General features: G+C 39.2%; 2 protein-coding genes across 2 annotated transcripts in view; one reads left to right on the forward strand and one right to left on the reverse strand.

The window, feature by feature from the left end:
- The window catches only part of rxrgb (retinoid X receptor, gamma b), a 46,921-nt gene extending 41,551 nt beyond the window's left edge, over positions 1–5,370 (reverse strand). Inside the window, exon 1 of the mRNA XM_034081259.2 lies at positions 5,143–5,370. Coding sequence (XP_033937150.1) covers positions 5,143–5,173 — 31 coding nt within the window. The 5' untranslated portion in view covers positions 5,174–5,370. The remainder of the gene's footprint in view (positions 1–5,142) is intronic.
- Positions 5,371–12,438: 7,068 nt separating this feature from the next.
- Positions 12,439–18,215, forward strand: part of atf6 (activating transcription factor 6) — a 48,929-nt gene continuing 43,152 nt past the window's right edge. The window contains exons 1-4 of the mRNA XM_034081217.2: positions 12,439–12,677; positions 15,986–16,062; positions 16,728–16,803; positions 18,111–18,208. Coding sequence (XP_033937108.1) covers positions 12,578–12,677; positions 15,986–16,062; positions 16,728–16,803; positions 18,111–18,208 — 351 coding nt within the window. The 5' untranslated portion in view covers positions 12,439–12,577. The remainder of the gene's footprint in view (positions 12,678–15,985; positions 16,063–16,727; positions 16,804–18,110; positions 18,209–18,215) is intronic.

An 18,215-nucleotide genomic window follows, 5' to 3' on the forward strand; every position in this document is an offset into this window, starting at 1 on the left:
CGCTCCTCTCATCAGGCCCATCAGATTTACGGTGTCAATGTGGTCCATGGTGCTTATAGTTGGGTATTAAGTTGCACAATTGTTTTCCTTTGTAATAAATCTGTTCTTTATTTATATGAAGTGACTTATTGTTTAGTTATAATAACATGACAAATGCTCATGACAAGTCCCAACAGCCCAAGGTGACGGAGTCCTTTCTTTGTCAAGCAAACAATCCATCCAGAGAATTGATTTATTTTCTTTTGGTTTTCGCCTTCGAAGGACGTTGTTTAACCACACACAGTAATTACATTCACTTACACATGTCTCCATTGTTGAGTGTTTATCTCAAATGCTATTTTATACTAGATCTTTAAAGACTTTAACAATTTACTAGTAAGCTACATTAGGATTCCACATACAAAACCTATGATCAGTGTATAAATAAATATCAGCAGGGTTAGGGTTACAACATATTCCCTTCCAAACTTGATTCCTACATTTGATCTGACCATCTCGGATGATAACCTTTTCACAGTCACCCCGCAATATGACATACTTAAATGAAAGACGGTGGAACTGGTTTGGCCATGTACTCAGAAATGGCATTAAAGCAATCATAGGAGTTGCATTACACTGGACCCCAGAATCAAGATAACATGGTACAAACTCCAACACCACCAACAGAGCTGGGGGGGCATTGAGAAATGTTCCAAAGGCAAACAAAGGAAATGGACGGACTTTGTTGAAGCAATATGAGACAAGTAGAATGAGCTCTACTTCAACAAACTACGACATTAAAGGTTCACTTCAGAAACACTTTTTGTTATGTTCCATGGAATGCTCTTAACGTCCCGATAGAAATGAATACATTAAATGCTTTGACAATACATCAAAAAATGTCATCTGTGGAAGCCGTGGCGCTGTAAAAAGAACGACCAATCATCTGAGCCGGCCTGGCTAAAGTAACTGGATGGCCTACCTGCCTGTCAGCCTTCCATCTGGGCACAAACTTATCTCGTGCCCTCATTGGTCATGTGCGCGTTCGTGTGTGTTGGAGGAGGAGCTCTGTGAGGAAGTCTGAAGGAAGGGGCAGATTTTTTTCGGCTGCGTACTTTCAAATTCTAGCGCGCTCGAGCTGGTTTCTCCAAAATGACCTACCCTACCTTTAAATACTGCTTACATGTTAATGAATCAATAACACAGTGCAATATTATCATAACATAAAACCATCTGAGAGTATTTTAGATATCGGTACATCTCTAAGGGGTTGACCAATCACAACAGAGCCGGCCAGCTAACCAATCAAAGCAGACTGGGCTCTGGTTTCAGACGGAGGGTGAAAAGAGGGGCTGCAGCACAGGGAGTACGAGAAAAAAAGACGTGTGAACCGAGGGGTCGCTGGTTCATGTCCCGATCAGACGGGAAAAAATAGTGTGGACTGGTAGCTGGAAAGGTGCCAGTTCACCTCCTGAGCACTGCCGAGGTACCCTTGAGCAAGGAACCTAACCCCCCAACTGCTATGGGCGCCCGCTAACTGGCTGCCTCGTCGCTTTGCCAACTCCCATATCCTGCATGGTATTGTTTGTGCATGCATATCCTCTGTTCGTGTATATCAAGTCTGTAAACACAACAGAGTGAAAAAAAAGTAATTTCCATAATAAAGTATGTTTTTTTCCTCTTCCTCTTGTTCCTCCTACACAGAAGGAGGAGACCCTAATGCATTCAAACATATATGTTGTTGTTATGCCTTAGCGATTGATGCATTCATTAAAAGCACATTGAAAGGGATGCTCAAGATCAGAGGGATGTTTAATGTTCACCGCGTGGAAAACTAGAGTTGCTGTGCGTCCATGTGTGGCATTGATGTTGTTGCTGCATAATTAGCACGGAAACAGCTATAAACATCTCATAACCTAACACCGCTGCAGCCCTCAAGCAAGAGGGCCTTTCAAGGTTCTCCTGCTTGATTAAAGCTGGAATTAAATCAAGGCTCTGACCTTCTTCACTAATGACTAATTACTGGCAATTAGCCCAGAGAATGGCCTCCTTCCTTCTCTCCCCTCATCCTGTTCTCACAATTAGCACCCACTCACACAGTCAGGACGAGAAGCCTCTTTTACACAGACACATGAAAACACACACTCAATCAAAAAAGGGCCTGGGAATAAACCCATTGTGTGCATTGTGTGCTAATTCATGTGGCGGCACTGCTGGTTGAATTCTTGAGCAAATATCTGCAGAGCCACACCCCTCTACCTGTGTGGTTTATTTAACTGCAGAAGAGGGAGGTCAAAGCTGTCGGAGAGCCGGTTTAATACTGCGGCACTTCACCGTCTAATAGAACCACCCACATTCTTTAAGTCACATGATATCACTGTGACATTTCGCCGTGCATTAAGCTAAGGACATAGGGGCTGTGTATGTATGCAGCTGTGAAGTTTTGGCATAAGTGTGCGTGTGTGTGTGTGGTGTGTGTGTGTGTGTGTGTGTGTGTGTGTGTGTGTGTGTGTGTGTGTGTGTGTGTGTGTGTTGTGTGTGTGTGTGTGTGTGTGTGTGTGTGTGTGTGTGTGTGTGTGTGTGTGTTGTGTGTGTGTGTGTGTGTGTGTGTCCTTCTCTGCCTCTCGGTGTGTCCTTAGAGGTGAATCACTGACCCCTGGCAAGTGATGAGAGTTAACATCAACTCGAGTGACCTTTTTCTCCAACCCCCCCCCAAACACACTTCCCCTTTATTTTTGCTCCCTTCCCTCTCCCACCCCGTGCTTCTTTTTGCCATGACTTCCCCCGATCTGCAAGCTAAAAATATTCTTACTGTCAAAATTAGCAAGTGGGCGCTAGTCAGCGTGTCTAGAATCACTTCCACTGGCAGAAAATTGGAAAAAAATGCTGAAGTGCTTACAGAGAAAAATGCTGATTCTACTTAAAGCCTGCATCAAACCTGCTGAAACACAACATCTCTGGGAAAAGTGCAGCTCGAAACAATCCGAACACAATCATCAGTTTTCTTCGCCTTGGCCGCATACTAATTAAAGATTCATTCCTCTCACACTCAAGAAGGGAGTCATGTTTATGGATCTGTTTTCATACATATTTTGGTGTGTTGATGCAAAAATACATCATAAATCATACTTGGTGGCCAACACAGAGACACAACAAGAACAAATGAAAATAGTGGTTGTGGCTTTCACTCAGAAACAGCTTAGTGGTTTGACTGCAAGCTTTTACAAGATGTATGCCCTAAAAGATAAGAACTGTCTTTATATGGTTTCAACTGATAGCATTTTATTACCATTACTTTGAGACAGAAGAAAGAAAAATTACAAATATTTAACATTTGCCCCAGATTGCAAGTAATTGTGGGATGGGAAAGCTGCATTTCTGTTGGACCATAATGGAACAACAACATTCTTGAAACCAACATTAATCAGATTTTGGAGATGAGCTGTTTTTATAATGATAACTTTCGATACTTTCTAACTTGAAAAACGTCATATAGACCAGGAAATGTATTTAAAAAGGCCTCGCTGACCAGCAAAGTTATAGTGTGTTAGTGAAATGTTGCAAAGCAGCATAGGGTTTTCTAGCTGTAAACAGAGATGTATGTATCAGCAGGAGACTACATGACTCACACACATCTAACAAATCAGCAACAATAATTCTACTTATCTTTTGATTGACGGAAAGAAATATAATTGCCAGTTCATTTTGATAAGAAATTCATTGTTAAAGCAATGTTGTTTTATGCCTCTCACATGGAGATGTTCTGCTTTCTTAGGTTTCATTATATTAAAGTGGATGTCTTTGGGGTTTTTGACTGACAGACATTCAGACTCTTGTCATTATTTTCTCAGAATTTAAAGATGAACTGATTACTCAGAAAATCACGTGCAGATGTATCTTTTATGGGAAGACGGGTTAGTTGTAGCCCTAATACTTAATAATAAAGCATGAACAAACTGATGCACTGGTCTGATGCTGTCCTGATCTACATAACACTTGAGATGCCACTGCTGTCTGATCAGAGTCAGTCTTTAGAGACAGAGAAGAAAGCCTGTAGCCCGGGGGGGGCGGCTCTGTTACTCCTGCAGCTCCCCTCTGCATTTTCTCCCATCCAGATGTCTGTCTCCCTCCCCTGGGAGCCACATTCATTATGGAAACAATTTCCAGCCCCTCAAAATGGTGCCGAGATATCCGTGATAACATAAAGGGGTTTGCACGGTTTTATCTTCAAATACCAGTTTTAGATGTCTCCTGGTAAAGCCACATCATTATTATTCCCCCCCCCCCCCCCCTCACAGAAGACAGTGGTTTAGGAGCACATGGTATATCTCTCCTGCAGAGGGGTTTGACAATCTTTGAGGAAGAGAAAAAAACATCACATGATAAATGATGCATATAGTGTGTGACTCAGTGAAGCTCTCACAGCCCCAGATTCAATCCAGATAGTCTAATCTAAAAAAGATTTACCTTAGAAAATCAGGCCTGGAGCTTATGGAGCTCACTGTAAGTAGGATTTGTAAAGTGTGTGGCCCACATGTTGCAACTCCATAGAGTCCCACGAACCAAAATCATGATTATAAAAAATATAAAAATGGCAATCAGCTGGTTCAAGGGCACATTTGTCAGCCAGTCAGAGTTCATCTTTACTGAGCAAAATCTCATCATGCTGTCATTCACCGAACACAGCGCTGACCTGGGCGCGTCTTGTTGTTTTACCACAAAGTACAAGTTTGTTTATCCGCCATTTCTCAACGCTTGTAGCCTACCATGCTTTTCTCTGTGGATCTGAAGGGCAATCCCAGACCAATAAATAGTGTTTCTGTCTGAAACAGTTTAGCAAGAGACGCGCGACAAGCACCATAAATTACATAAACGCAATTAAAGTGCCAACCTCTGACCTTGTCTGACCGGCACAACCAAGATCACCTGACTTTTGTATTTGGCTTTCGTTTCAATTGGCACAGTTGCAAAACGATTATTAACACAGGGAGTAGCACAACACAACGGATTCACAGACGGTGGTTAAAGTCCGCACAGCTCGCAGGCTGGAGAGAAGACGCCATGAACAAACCCTCTCTGTTAAGTCAAAACAAAATGCAGCAGTTTCGCGGGGAGCACAGCAGCCACACTGGGCTCAAAATAAACCGTCGAGGGCGTACTTACTGAGGTGTAAATACGGATCATTGCTTTCCATACTGTGCGAGTTGTTGCGTCGATTTCCAACAGTCGGTGCTGCTCCGCATCCCAGCGCATTCCTCTCCCAGCCCGACTGAACTCTGCGAGGCGGCTCCACACAGGGGCCCGGCGAGGGGGGGGGCGGCCAAACAGGGCTTCTCCCAATGACAACAGGGTTTGATATCAAGCTCCAACACGATCATGACGAAACATCTCCTCCTGCAGACACACCGTGTTGCAATGTGTTTACAGTCAAATGTTAGGCTAGTTCCTGGAATCACGACTAAAAAAAGGAAAGAGAGAAAAAAAATGGTGGTGGTTTTAGATGCAACGTGTTTTTTTTCTCGCAGAAGAATCTGAAAAAATCTCACTCAATACTGAAAACCACTGCAGCCAGCAAGTCTAAAAAGCTAATTTAAACATTAATTGTAATGCAAGTTTTAATAGCATATTTATATCATTTTAGATTATATTTAATAACCTAATAAGGCTTGCTTTTATCTAGTTGGGATTTTTTTTTTCACTGATTGTGATCAACATTTAATGTCAATATTTGCATGTTGTGTTACATTTCCTGAAATGTTAATTTGAAAAGAAAGCTGCTTTTCAAATGATCATTTAAAAATATGTATCTTATTATTTAACCAGATAAAATATATTCATATAAGTTCATGTTTATTATAAGTGAATGCTTTAAAAATGTACACTTTTTTTACACTCATGCAGTCTCTCTCTGAGGGGATCTCTCCAGTGTTTACATATTGCTAGTGTGGGTATGAGAAGAAAGCTACCAAATTATCATTTCAAATATGTAGCTTAGGCTATGCGATTATCTAATTTCAGGCATTGCTTAACATGTATTATAACTAAATGCATATAAAAATGGAAATGTACACAGTTTATAGGCTACTCTGCGTCTCGGGGATCTCTCCAGTTTTCACCTTTAGCTAGTGTGAGGAGAACATGTAGCCTTTTATTGAACCAAAACAATCTAATTTCAGGCATTGCTTAAAATCTATTCCAATTTAAGGTTTATAATTGATAAATCTATTCCAATTTAAGGCTTATAAATCTAAATTGACTGTTTAACTCTCCTGCTGTCTTTTTCTGAGGGGATCCCTCCAGTGTTTACCTATTGCTAGTGGGAGTCCTGGTCTGGGTACCCCCCGGAGTCCCCCCACACCCCTCTCCAGTGGGGTCATGCAGGGGTGAGGCTCCCGGTCCCTCGGAAGGTTATTCAGGAGTCAAGCCGCATTGAGGCATTCACAGCGTTGCACTGCGGAGCGGGCAGACGCTCCGTCAACGCCGGGCCGCTGACCACTCTGCGGCCGATAATGGGACAGCCAACCCCGGCTCCACCGTCCTTGTAACAGCGGCCCATAAAAGAGCACAGGAGGATGCTAACCAAGATGAATGGCATTTTTTTCTCAGCTCATTCTACACTAATCAGAGCTTTTCATTTGTTATAGCCTTGCAGCCAGCCCCTCCACCGCAGTCTCCATTAGGGGGCCAGATAACGTATAAATTCATTAAAGTCAAAGAGGGACGTTAAAACGGTCATTTGTCAGATCTCTCTTTGTGTATCCCTAATGGTGGCACATGGTTCAAGGCATTGAGGTGATTCTGGTAGGGCTTTTCTTCCTCTCCATGCATCAGGAAAGGAACGTGGGAACTCAGGAAAACATGTGTGTTTTTCTCTTTTCATGCGGTGGCCCTTTGAAAAAATTGAATCCACATTTTTACAGTTTATTTATTCATATTTAATTGCTCTTTTATAATAAGTCACAACATCAATAACGTTTGCTATGTCGTTTAAACAGTTTTGTTTCTATCACATTTTATTGATTTCCCCCCGCCATTTTTTTATTTAGTTTTTGCCTAATTAGAGCAAAATGTTTTCTTTTGGTGGCCATTCAATTCATCCATCAACTTCAGCACCCTCCACCCCCCACACACATACAAACTCACAGTCAATGAAGCAACCCTTTGCACTAATCCCTTTGTATTCACACCACCATTCCCACCAAACAATGTCCCAAAGCCTAATCCTAAACCAAGCTCTTCTAACCGGGCCACCAGCGAGTCACCGTGCAGCTAAAAGGCTAACGCAAACAATAACCTGCCTGTTTAAAAACACCTTAAAACAGCACTCCATAATGGAGATTGGCTTGCAAACACACACACATACACACACACACACACCAGATCTTGTTTCACTTTTCTCTCTAATTTTGGCATCCTTCCTCTATTTCTCGCCTTCCCTTTCTGTATCCGTCCTTCTCTGGCGTCAGGATGGAGGTTTTTGGCTGCGTAGTCATGGGAGACGGCCTTCTCCATCTGCCTCCGCTGTCATTAGCCCATCTCCACCACGCTTTATCTGGGGGACCCCCGCCACCCCCAACCCTCCTGGACCCTCTTCACAATTCTGACAACCCCTGCCCCCTGCTCCATACATAAGCCTGAGATGATAAGTGTTCCCCCTCTTTGTGTCGGGCGGGATAAGACAATGCTACACAGCACTACAGAACATCATCCATCTCATAGGTCATCAATCTGGCACACAAAGATGAAATGTAGCTCGAACAGCCTTCTGCAAAAAGGGGTTTCTCTTTGCTCAGAAGAAGAAGCTCGTTGTCCTCGCTCCTTTTCACTGCTAGTGGTTCACCAGAGAATACTTCTTCCCTGTTTATGCATGTCAAGTATTCTAAGTATTAAAAAAAAAAAAAAAAAGCAATTGCACAAAAATATCCAGACCCTATTTCAACATCTAGATGAACTCTGTTTTCGTTTCTCTGAAGAAAAACATGTTGCCGAAATCAACGTCTGATTGGAAACAGGCTGTCGTCACACTAACAGACCTCTGCCAAATGACATGGATTTGTGTGGTGGTAAATAATTAAAAGCCCAGCGACACACACATACCACCACCTAACTTTTCTTTCTCCTCCTTTTCTGCCTAATTTGGTTTACATTGTCTGATCACTAGCATGGGGGCTTTTGTCTACGGTCATTGTGTGTGACAGCATGGCCTTTATTTCTATTTATTTTTAAAGAACCCGGGGAGAACAAGATTGTCTTTCACAAGTGGCCAAAACACCAGAATTGAAGACACACAAATCACAGCACATTTTCTCAGAAATCAAAATTGAGCAATTGTAATAATGCACACACACTATGACAGTTTGTGCATCTTCGTTTTTTGCGTTATCTCTCAGTGTCACTTTTTTGGCATCATGTAAAGATATTACACACAGTTGCTGTTTCCAATCCTGCACTGAAAATCAGCTCCAAACTTTACATGTTTTTGTTTTTTCAGCAGCCATAAATGGTTGGATCGTAGAACGTTCCGAGCCAAAACAGATTGCTAATAATTGGATTTGAGTGCTCTTTCTTACCTCACTTCATCTCTGTAATGTGCAGGTAATGCTTTATCATCATGACTTCAGATAATGACAGACAGAAAGCGCTCCAAATGTTAAGTGCTTGAGTTGGGTTTAAATTGTGTTTTGAGAAAGACACAGACATCTTCTGAGCAGATTACCAGAAAAGAACACAGATGTTGTTTGCGGTTTTGTTTACTTGATATGATTATCTGTTAAATTGTACAATTGTTTGGAATGTTTGCAATTGGTTAAACTAAAACAGGACTGTCACCAATTTCCCCCCATTGCATTTACTATAATGATGCCATGAGAAGATATTTCTTCTTATTAAATGCGTTACGTTAATAATACACATCTTTGCAATTATCCTGGTATCTGAACTCTCCAAACTCTTTCTTATCTGTACTGTGAACATTTTTGTATTATTTTATTTTTGCAAATTACAAACACTTTTAATTCCACATTAAAATCAAATGTATTGTACATATTTTCTTCACATTAATTTGTGATATTTTCATTGTATTTCTTTTTCTTATATATTTATGCTTACCTTTCTTTATTCCATAATAGTTTTGCAATTATTTTTGCTCTTATTTTAAATGGCATTGCTCTTTCTGTGTTTATGTAAGCACCTTTATACACAAAAGCAAAATCCTGTACAGAAATGTATGTAGAAACCTACTTAACGGGTTCTGATTCTGAAGTTACTTCTTTTGACATCCTTCTGACATATCAATCTTCCCCGAACATTTTTCTTGTACATACCTAACCCTCATTCTTGAATTATCATTCAAAACACTGTAAAAGTCTTGGTTAGTATTGCAATAATGATTACATTCTGCTTCATTGTAAACAAAATAAACAGGGTTACGGTTAATTTGTTCTAAAAAACTATACAAATAAATGAAATATATTGTAGCAGCTTCATGACCAATGTGTCCAAAGCTCTTATATCCGTTTTACCCAAATGTTCCGTTAAAGCCTTCTCCAAACAAATCAGGTTAAACTGTTAATCTAAGTGTCTGGGCTGAGGGGCTTTACACACAATCAATACAATGAGCCGTGAACTATCCGCAGACTAAAGACACACCACTACTACCACACCACTCCAATCCCATACGAGTGCATTATCATTACCACCAGGGCATGTGATAAAGCCTTATACACACGGCTTATATTTGAAAGATCTGCAAGGAACGTTTGACATTTTTACTTTGACGTGAAAGGCAACATTGGATTTGAACAAAGTGCACAGTCTCACGGTCACGTAAGCACTGATTCATGAAACAAGATAGTTTACATTAGTTGATTAGGTGTATGTTATATTGTGAACTGCAGACTCCAGGCAGATGGCTGACCTCTATATTAGTCGTTACCTTGCTTTAATAACTTAATACAGACTAGGGGTTGTTCTCTCAGAGTGGTGCTGAACCAGGGAATCAGCCGGACCAACTCAGGTTAATCTCACTACGACCTGAAATGCTCACGAAGGATTAGGTGCAGCCACTGATTTTTAGCACACCGTGTGTCACAAAGTCTAAAAGCATACCTTGGGGAAGAGAGTTTATTCTGCGGCAGACACGTCTTTCTCATGAGATGAGTTATGTTTACGGATAGAGCGGATATGAAGCCATTTTATTGGAATGCATTCAACAGGAAGCTGACTTAGCTTTAGGCCAAATGTGTAATATGCGGTAATATGTCATGTGTGTGCGTGTGTGTATCCAGTGTATACACAACCCACAGGATCTATATGTGTGAACGTCAGTAGCCGCAGTTCAAAAACATCTTGTTCTATAATCACAGAGAGAGCTGACACTGACATTTAAGTGTGCTGGTTCAAATTATTAATATTCGGATTCAACAGAGGTATCGTCAACAAACACCAGCGATTTTCTTTAAGAGTCATGAAGACAGCTTTATATGAAATCTCTTGGATTTCAATCTAGGAGATAATTATTGCCAGAGATCGAATGCTGTGGTTTTATTAAATGTGCCAACTGCTAGGACTGTCTTAGGGAAGACAGCTTTTAGATGCGCAGCTCCTCTGTCTTGGAATAGTCTGCAAATTAAATGGAAACTGAACAATCTGGTGCCACTAAATGTTTTTAAAGCTCGGTTGGATGCTACTCAATCGGAAGCTATTGTTACCTGTTATATGGATAATTATGTAAATGATGCTGGATGATGTCCTTTTGTTCTATTTATGTTTTTATGTTTCATGTGGAACTACTAGAGCAGTTCTCCCTTGAAAAAGAGATCAATGATCTCAATGGGATTTATCTGTATAAATAAAGGAAGAAAAAAAAAATTGCACTTAATTAAAATTACACAGGGAACTATTTTAAAATAACTGTTGGGGCAGAGATATGATTTTTACATGAACAAGGTTGCATACCACACTTCCCATGATGCAAATCTATAGTGTATTGAAATAGAGCCTCCCTGCCTGATAAACACCTGTTTTCGTTAAAAAGGTTTTCATCAAACTTTCTTCATGGGACTCTTCATGGGACACACTTACTGGTTGAATTTTGAAACTACAATCTCATTCGTTACAGTTTTTCAGAACTTTCAATCATGTTCATTTTAAGGATGGATGAAGCATGAGATTCAATGGTTTGACAGGTAAACTCAGTAGTTTCGTTTTTTAAATTGATTTAAACTAATATCCCCTTTAAAACAATTGATCCATGCCGGTTTAAAACTCAAGCTCCAAAGTTGATTATTGAGCTTGAAAACAGGCGAAGTCCACTTGCTAGTTTGACTTAATTTCAAGAATATCAGAGACTATGTATGTGTGTGTACATATATGTCAATCAACAGGTAAAGCAGATTAATAATAATAATAACAATAATAATGAATTATAATGATAATTATTGCAGATTATAGATTATAAATAAATCATTTAGGGACAAGGGGGTGAGATTAAATAAATTATACTTCTTCTCATTCCTTTTCGAACACTAGATGTGGGACTGTTTATGTTGCTAATGCTGTTATTGTAAATGTATTTTTTTTGTTTTGATTTCTCTTACATGACTATGCACTGCAACATTTGTTTTGTTTTGTAATTATTATTATTATTTTTTTTTAAATAAAATGTATCAATCAATAAGACTATCAGGTATCGACCCCTCTTTTCTCTCAGCTCACAATTAGTGCAATTAACCAAGAGAATACAAATTCAGAACAGCATGTTAGCTCTGAATAATCCAAACATTTTTAAGTGCTACTTACATAAAGAGACTGTTTATTCTTACTTAGGCCTTTAGCTCACTAAGCTAATGTGTGAAATCCTTGACTCAACATTAGTTTACAATCATTGTTTTTAAGCAAAATTGCATATACAGTTTATATTTAGCCTCAATGTCTGTTGTGCAACATAACTTGCTAATAGCTACTTTTACAAGTACTGCTAACTTACTTATTTACCCTGAATGTGTACTTCTGTACATTTTCCTTTTATTTTAAATACTATATGCATACCCTTTTATCGAACAGTGTGATATTTTTACTTATCATCTCTATCTATCATGATGTAACAATATACATTTCCCCTCTGTGGGACTAATAAAGGGATTCTGAACAACATACTCCAAGAGTTAAGAAAGCCACGTTTTCAAAATGGGGGCAATTTAAATGACTTACTTATTCAATAAGAAATCACCAGCAAGTCAAACTTTTTAAGCACAATTCAAATACATCTCCTCTGCTCGGTCATGAACTCAGTGCCACCACTAATCCTTTTAACGAAGAGGTCAACTGTGGTGCAAACAGCCTTCAGTGCAGTATCCTTACTGTATACTGCGGCCTAGTGGACTGGTTAGGCAGCACCAGCTCTGGGCAGCACCAGTGTCTAGTTAATTCCAAACACTGTGGTTTCGCACTTTTGTCCCTCGGTGGCACCCGTAGCTTTACGGTTAAGTCAGACGTGTATCTATCAGGACATTTCCTCATTAAACAGCTGCAACATTAATCATTCCTATGAGCCGTCGCTTGTTTTTCTGAGACAATAGACTCATGAATTGTAAACAAGATGTCAACCAACTTGGCGTTATACTTAGAAAATCTTCAAAAAGACCCCGGGATGGATAGTGAAACAGGGATAATGTCTATCGACCAGGGAGGAGAGTGGGGTAAGTTAACCCAAATAGGAAATAAGCGTTAGCTAGCTTTTAATTGAGGTAACAGATCAGATATACATAATAAATATAAATATATATGACTCTTAACTGTTTCTTGTGACAAGGTTGTCTTTAAAAAGAAGGTTGATGTTGTACTGTTTACATCCACTTCATGTCAAAGCATATACAGTTAGCATTTCGTTAGCTAGCTGTAGTAAATGAGGAAATTATGTGCTGATGTAACCTGCTGAGCCTGCTCTGTAATGTAAATAATAACCATTAATGAGGCTTTAAACAGACACAAAGTCTAAAAACCTATTTTTGGCTTTTTATTTGTTTGATAAGTGTGGTTGTATTAATTGATTTCATGTACATGGCAGGGCTGTGAGTTGTATTTTTCAGGTGGTGTTTTTGAATTTCTAGCATTGTTTACGGTTTTATTTGTCTTTTATAATAACATTTATACTGTAGGGCTGTAAAAGTATACTGTACTGTTTTAAAGGTATACCGATATTGCTGTGGTTTTTAACATACAAACAAGCTAAATGTGACTGTTATAGTAGGCTACTATAGGTAGTGTATTTAACATGGCTAAATTGACGTCAGGTGACAGACAGACCCTTAGAGTGAAGCAGAGTTTAACAACATTTAGGTAACCAAATCAGATATATTTATTAGTATACATAAAGGTGCATTTAGTTTACATATTGTGACAAGTTGCAACGCTCGTACTTACCATAGACTGTATTTACATACGTGAAGAGATATCTTGTTATCATGTGCTTTGAGTCTTATCTACAGATAGCATTGAGCTTAGCTACGTTCGCTGTAGTATGTTGATGGATGAGACCTGCTGTTTTGTGAAAAAATAACCAGCAATACGCCTAGACATAATACACACAGTGAAAATGCCTAAGGTCCTCCTGACCATACACTTTAGATACAAGGTGCTGATGCATAAAATAACAACTTTTGACCGAGCACAAAATTCGAATTTTGAACCAGTTCCACTGTGACCACCCGATTTGCACTGCGCAAGCCGTACCGGATGGCTCATGGATGTATAATAAGAACTGCATACAGCGTGGGAGGCTGGGCCTCATTTATTCCTATGAGAGCTGCTAAAATGGCCCAACTTTTGAGAGAGCGAAACGTCACAGATTACCCGGCATGCATGAGAAGTACGCGTATGTGCGCTCATAGCGCATGCGCAACTTTAACCAAAATGCTCGTTCACATCAAGCACGTCAATTTGCGTACACGTAACAGCACCGCACGTTCATGACAGCATGGTAATGATTTGTTATTATGATGGATTTGATATTAACGAGGCGGCAGTTAGCAGCTAGCTAGTAATTATGCTAATGTACACATCAATCGTTATGTAGCCTACTTATATTACGCTGTAACAGGATCTAGTGATATCCAAGCAACAGAGCTTCATTTAGCATGAAAGAATGATTGCACTGTATATATATATATATATATATATACACGGTCCCGTGGGTTAGATGCGTGTTCATAATGCAGAGGGAAATAACTCTCAGAATAACGTTATTAGCACATTATTATAACTTGAGGAACGAATGTTTTTAATAAGGGCTATACAAGTGTTCATACTGGGTAGTTTATTTAGTTTAAAAAAAATTATCCAACGATTTACAGACCACTCTTTCCCCATGTAAGTCAATGGGAAAAAGTGTTTCCGGGCCTGGCAACCAAACGGAAGTGTAGTACCGCCGTTTGGCCAGCACGGATATTTTCATCTGAGTCCTGCGCACTTCCTAGGGGCTTGAGTTTTTCCGACCCAGTTTTGATTTAACCACGCCCACTTCCGCTTGGCGATTGCGTTTTCTTACGGAAGATGAACAGCTCCAGTCGCTTCTAAATGTGAGATAAGATCACAGTTATGCATAGCATGCAATATATGTTGATTAATCGTTCAATATTAATATATAATATATATTTTAAAAATATGTTATTTGTTCAATTATTATTATAAAAAATACATTTATTTTCTTTTCCTTTATTATTATTTTTCTTTTATTTGCGTTCTCTTTATACACCCGTGACGCAGTAGTGCAAAGCTAGGCTAATGCAGACGTGGGCGTGGTTTAATCTCAACTGGGTTGGAAAAATGATAGATGCCACCAGGCAGCGGCATTATGTAGACTTGATACATAAATAGTAGAATTTAGTGGTACTTATGATTCTAACTTACCAATTAGCCTAATATCCGACAGTTAGAATTATCGGGTACCACTTTACAATAAGACTACCCTTATAAAGGATTCATAAAGGGGTTATAATTAGGATATTAATTAGGTTGTAAACACTTTATTAATCATTAAGAACCATTTATAAACCAGTTCTAACATCAACACAGGCTCACTATTTGGCAAGTTGACTAAGCCTTATATTGGCTACTTAGCGAGAATCAACTCAGTGAACAACATATACCAAGGATGCTGGCTAATGAAGAAGACGAAGTAAGCTAAGTAGCCAATATAATACTTAGCAGTGCATATAGATGTGGGCTCACTATTTGGCAAGCAACCGGTCACAGTTGCCCTGTTTATCTCATGTCATATAAAAGCTTATTAATGATTTATAAAGTGTTCACAACCTAATTAATAAATGAATTAAAATGAAACTATTCATAAACCCTTTATAAGGGTAGTCTTATTGTAAAGTGGTACCTAATTATCATATGACATAAATATTTCTAATGAAAATAGTGTTTGCCATCTTCTCTTTGCGTCAGCCGCTTGTCTGAAGCTAGGCCGCTGTTTTTCGAAGCTGAGCAGCCAACCCGAAGGATTTATTTTTGCCCCCAATCTCATTCGACATGTTGAACACAGCTCCAAATTAACCAGCGACTGATTATCAATAATAGGCCAGAAACATTTGAGCATGACATTTATTATTTACATTTTTCCCTAGCATTTATTTTACAGAAACTATTTGTGTTCAGTTTTTATTATTTACATTTTTTTGTCTTTTAGACAGTTGCATCATGTGAACTATCGGAAATTGTTAAAATTGGTCGTTTTGATCAGCATCGACTTTAACAATAAACATGTATTATGGACACAATGCCCACAGTTACACAACTATGTAGAAACAGCGTCAATTACTTTACACTATCCTTATTTGCCAGTTCATACCCACATTGGATATTTGTTTTAATCAGACAGATATATGAGTGCATATCATTGTTGCTGGGATAAATCATGATATGTGAAATCTAAAGCCATGATTTGTCTGTTTATCTGTGTGACCGCATTTTGACTAGATGTTTCATGCTTGTTGTTCCACAGACATTAGCCTGTTTGATGAGCTCGACTACATGGGAGATGCAGAAGAGCTGCTTCAGGCCCTGCAGCATGGCAGCTATGTGAGTAGTTCTTCCTCTCAGTATGCAAATGTGTTTTGGCAACCTGAAACTCAAATAATTGTGGTTATTAACCGTCGGTGACAGCCACAGCTGCAGGTGCACGATTAGCTTACATTGTAAAACATGATATTATGTAAGGAAATGAAATGTGATACAGGAACAACAGCATGTTTTACGTTGTAGGTGTCAGGTGTACTCAGGAATACTTAAGAGACGAACAGGAATTCTTGGCAATGGTCCCTGTTTCTGCAATTGTCACAAATGCATGGCTCAGTGAACAACAACTTTTTTAGTGATTATTCAAAGATTCATTGTCATATGCACAAAGTTACAGTGTAGAAATGGCAATGACATTATTCTGACCTGAGCTCCTCCAACAATGCAACATATATAATAAACAAATAAATAAATAAAAAGTAGTGCAAAAAGTCTATATACATGTAAATAGAATATGGGATATGTACAAGATCAGAATATGAAATTAAATAATGTAAATTAATACAAAATCAAATACGGTTTATTGCGGTATTTATTATTATTATTATTATTATTATTATTATTATTATTATTATTATTATTATTATTATTATTATATGCACATTAGTCAGACATCTTTTCCCAATCTGCCAGTCTTTTGTTTTAAAAGTGTTTCTTTGATGTCTCAGGCCAATGAGGGTCCAGACCTGGACTTTGACATTGACATACTGCCGTGGAAGGAAGTTGACGGGAGCAGCTGCACAGGTACATGTGACTTCTGTGAAGACATGGTTATCACCTTTCAGCATAAAATAAGAAAAGTCTGAACTTTCCAATGTCCATCTCTCTATTTTCCATGATGTAACCCGTGTAATGTGATTTGGCTGATAGAATATTCTTAGGTAAACTTTTGTTTTCTGAAGCTTGAAGCATTAAGTTTAACCAATAGACCAATTATTGAAAGCATTTGTTTTTAACTCAATATTACAATAACAAAAAAATCTAATTATCTACATTTGGGAAAGAGTACTAGCAGTTCTATATTGCCTTTAATTTGTGCGAAATATAAGGAAACAAAACAAGTGACTTTCATTTGTACATTTTGTTAGGGAATAATTTAATTAGGTATTCAACCTTCGACACAGTTCATCAGGGTTAGGGTTAGGGTTACTCTTCTCACTGTCTCCTTTCCCACGGCACTGATCTACGGCCTTGGGTATTTCTGCTATCTCTCTTAAGGAGGGGCAGCTTGGGCGCATTGTTGTTGCCAGTCTGACAGAGCACAAGCCGCCATGAGGTAGTTTACTGTTCAAGGACGTAGGTTCCCTGGCGCACATTCTTTCCTACGGACGAGAGCTCTAGTTAGATTCAGGGTCCGTAATGTTTCGTCTCACTGATGAAGAATGTTGATTACTACACTCCGAACTAGTTGAAACCTCGAGCTACAGAAAGAGTTCTTCAGAATTGGTTTGGCAGCCGCCGTGTCAACTCGTGACACACCACCTGTCTTGTCAATTCTCCGGCCGTAACTCCAAATAAACCGTCAGTGTTTGCCATCAAAGCTCCAGCTCTCCTCGTGCCTCTCTGAGTCCTGTTTCCAACTGCTTCAGAAGTTTCCCCCACACATTTAATGTTTGCATGGCTGCTTCATGATTTGATTTGCTATGACAGTCTTGATCACATGGTGAAGATGAACTTCTTTAGGCTACATGTCTCCTGTGTTTGTGTGCATGTGTGGGAGTGTGATAGATTGAAGTGGGTATAAAGTAATTCTGCCAACTTGCATTTATAGTTACAATTGTAACGTGATGATGAAGGCTTTGATGACCCGAGTCATTTTTAGTTTAGTTTTTCTTGAAAGTGCTTGGATTTAAAAGTTAAAAGATGTTGAAACCCTGAAGTGTGAATAAATTGGACACAGTGGTTTATGCTAAATAAACCAAAGGATATAGAAAGGGTTTATCGTTGAATGTATGTGTGGAAATAAGCAGTGATAGTAAATCCTTTCTGCCTAAGAAGATAAGCCTCTATATGTGACAGATTTGTTGTCGTCTTTGTCCTTGTGCATCCAGATGGTGAGGTGAGCGTGGACTCTCTGTCACCTGCTCACACTCTGAGCTCCGCCCCCTCCCCTGGCTCTGTGGAGGCCCTGTCCCCATACTTCCTACAAGTAAGTC

This window comes from Pseudochaenichthys georgianus, chromosome 4 (genome assembly GCF_902827115.2).
Source record: "Pseudochaenichthys georgianus chromosome 4, fPseGeo1.2, whole genome shotgun sequence".
NCBI lineage: Eukaryota > Metazoa > Chordata > Actinopteri > Perciformes > Channichthyidae > Pseudochaenichthys > Pseudochaenichthys georgianus.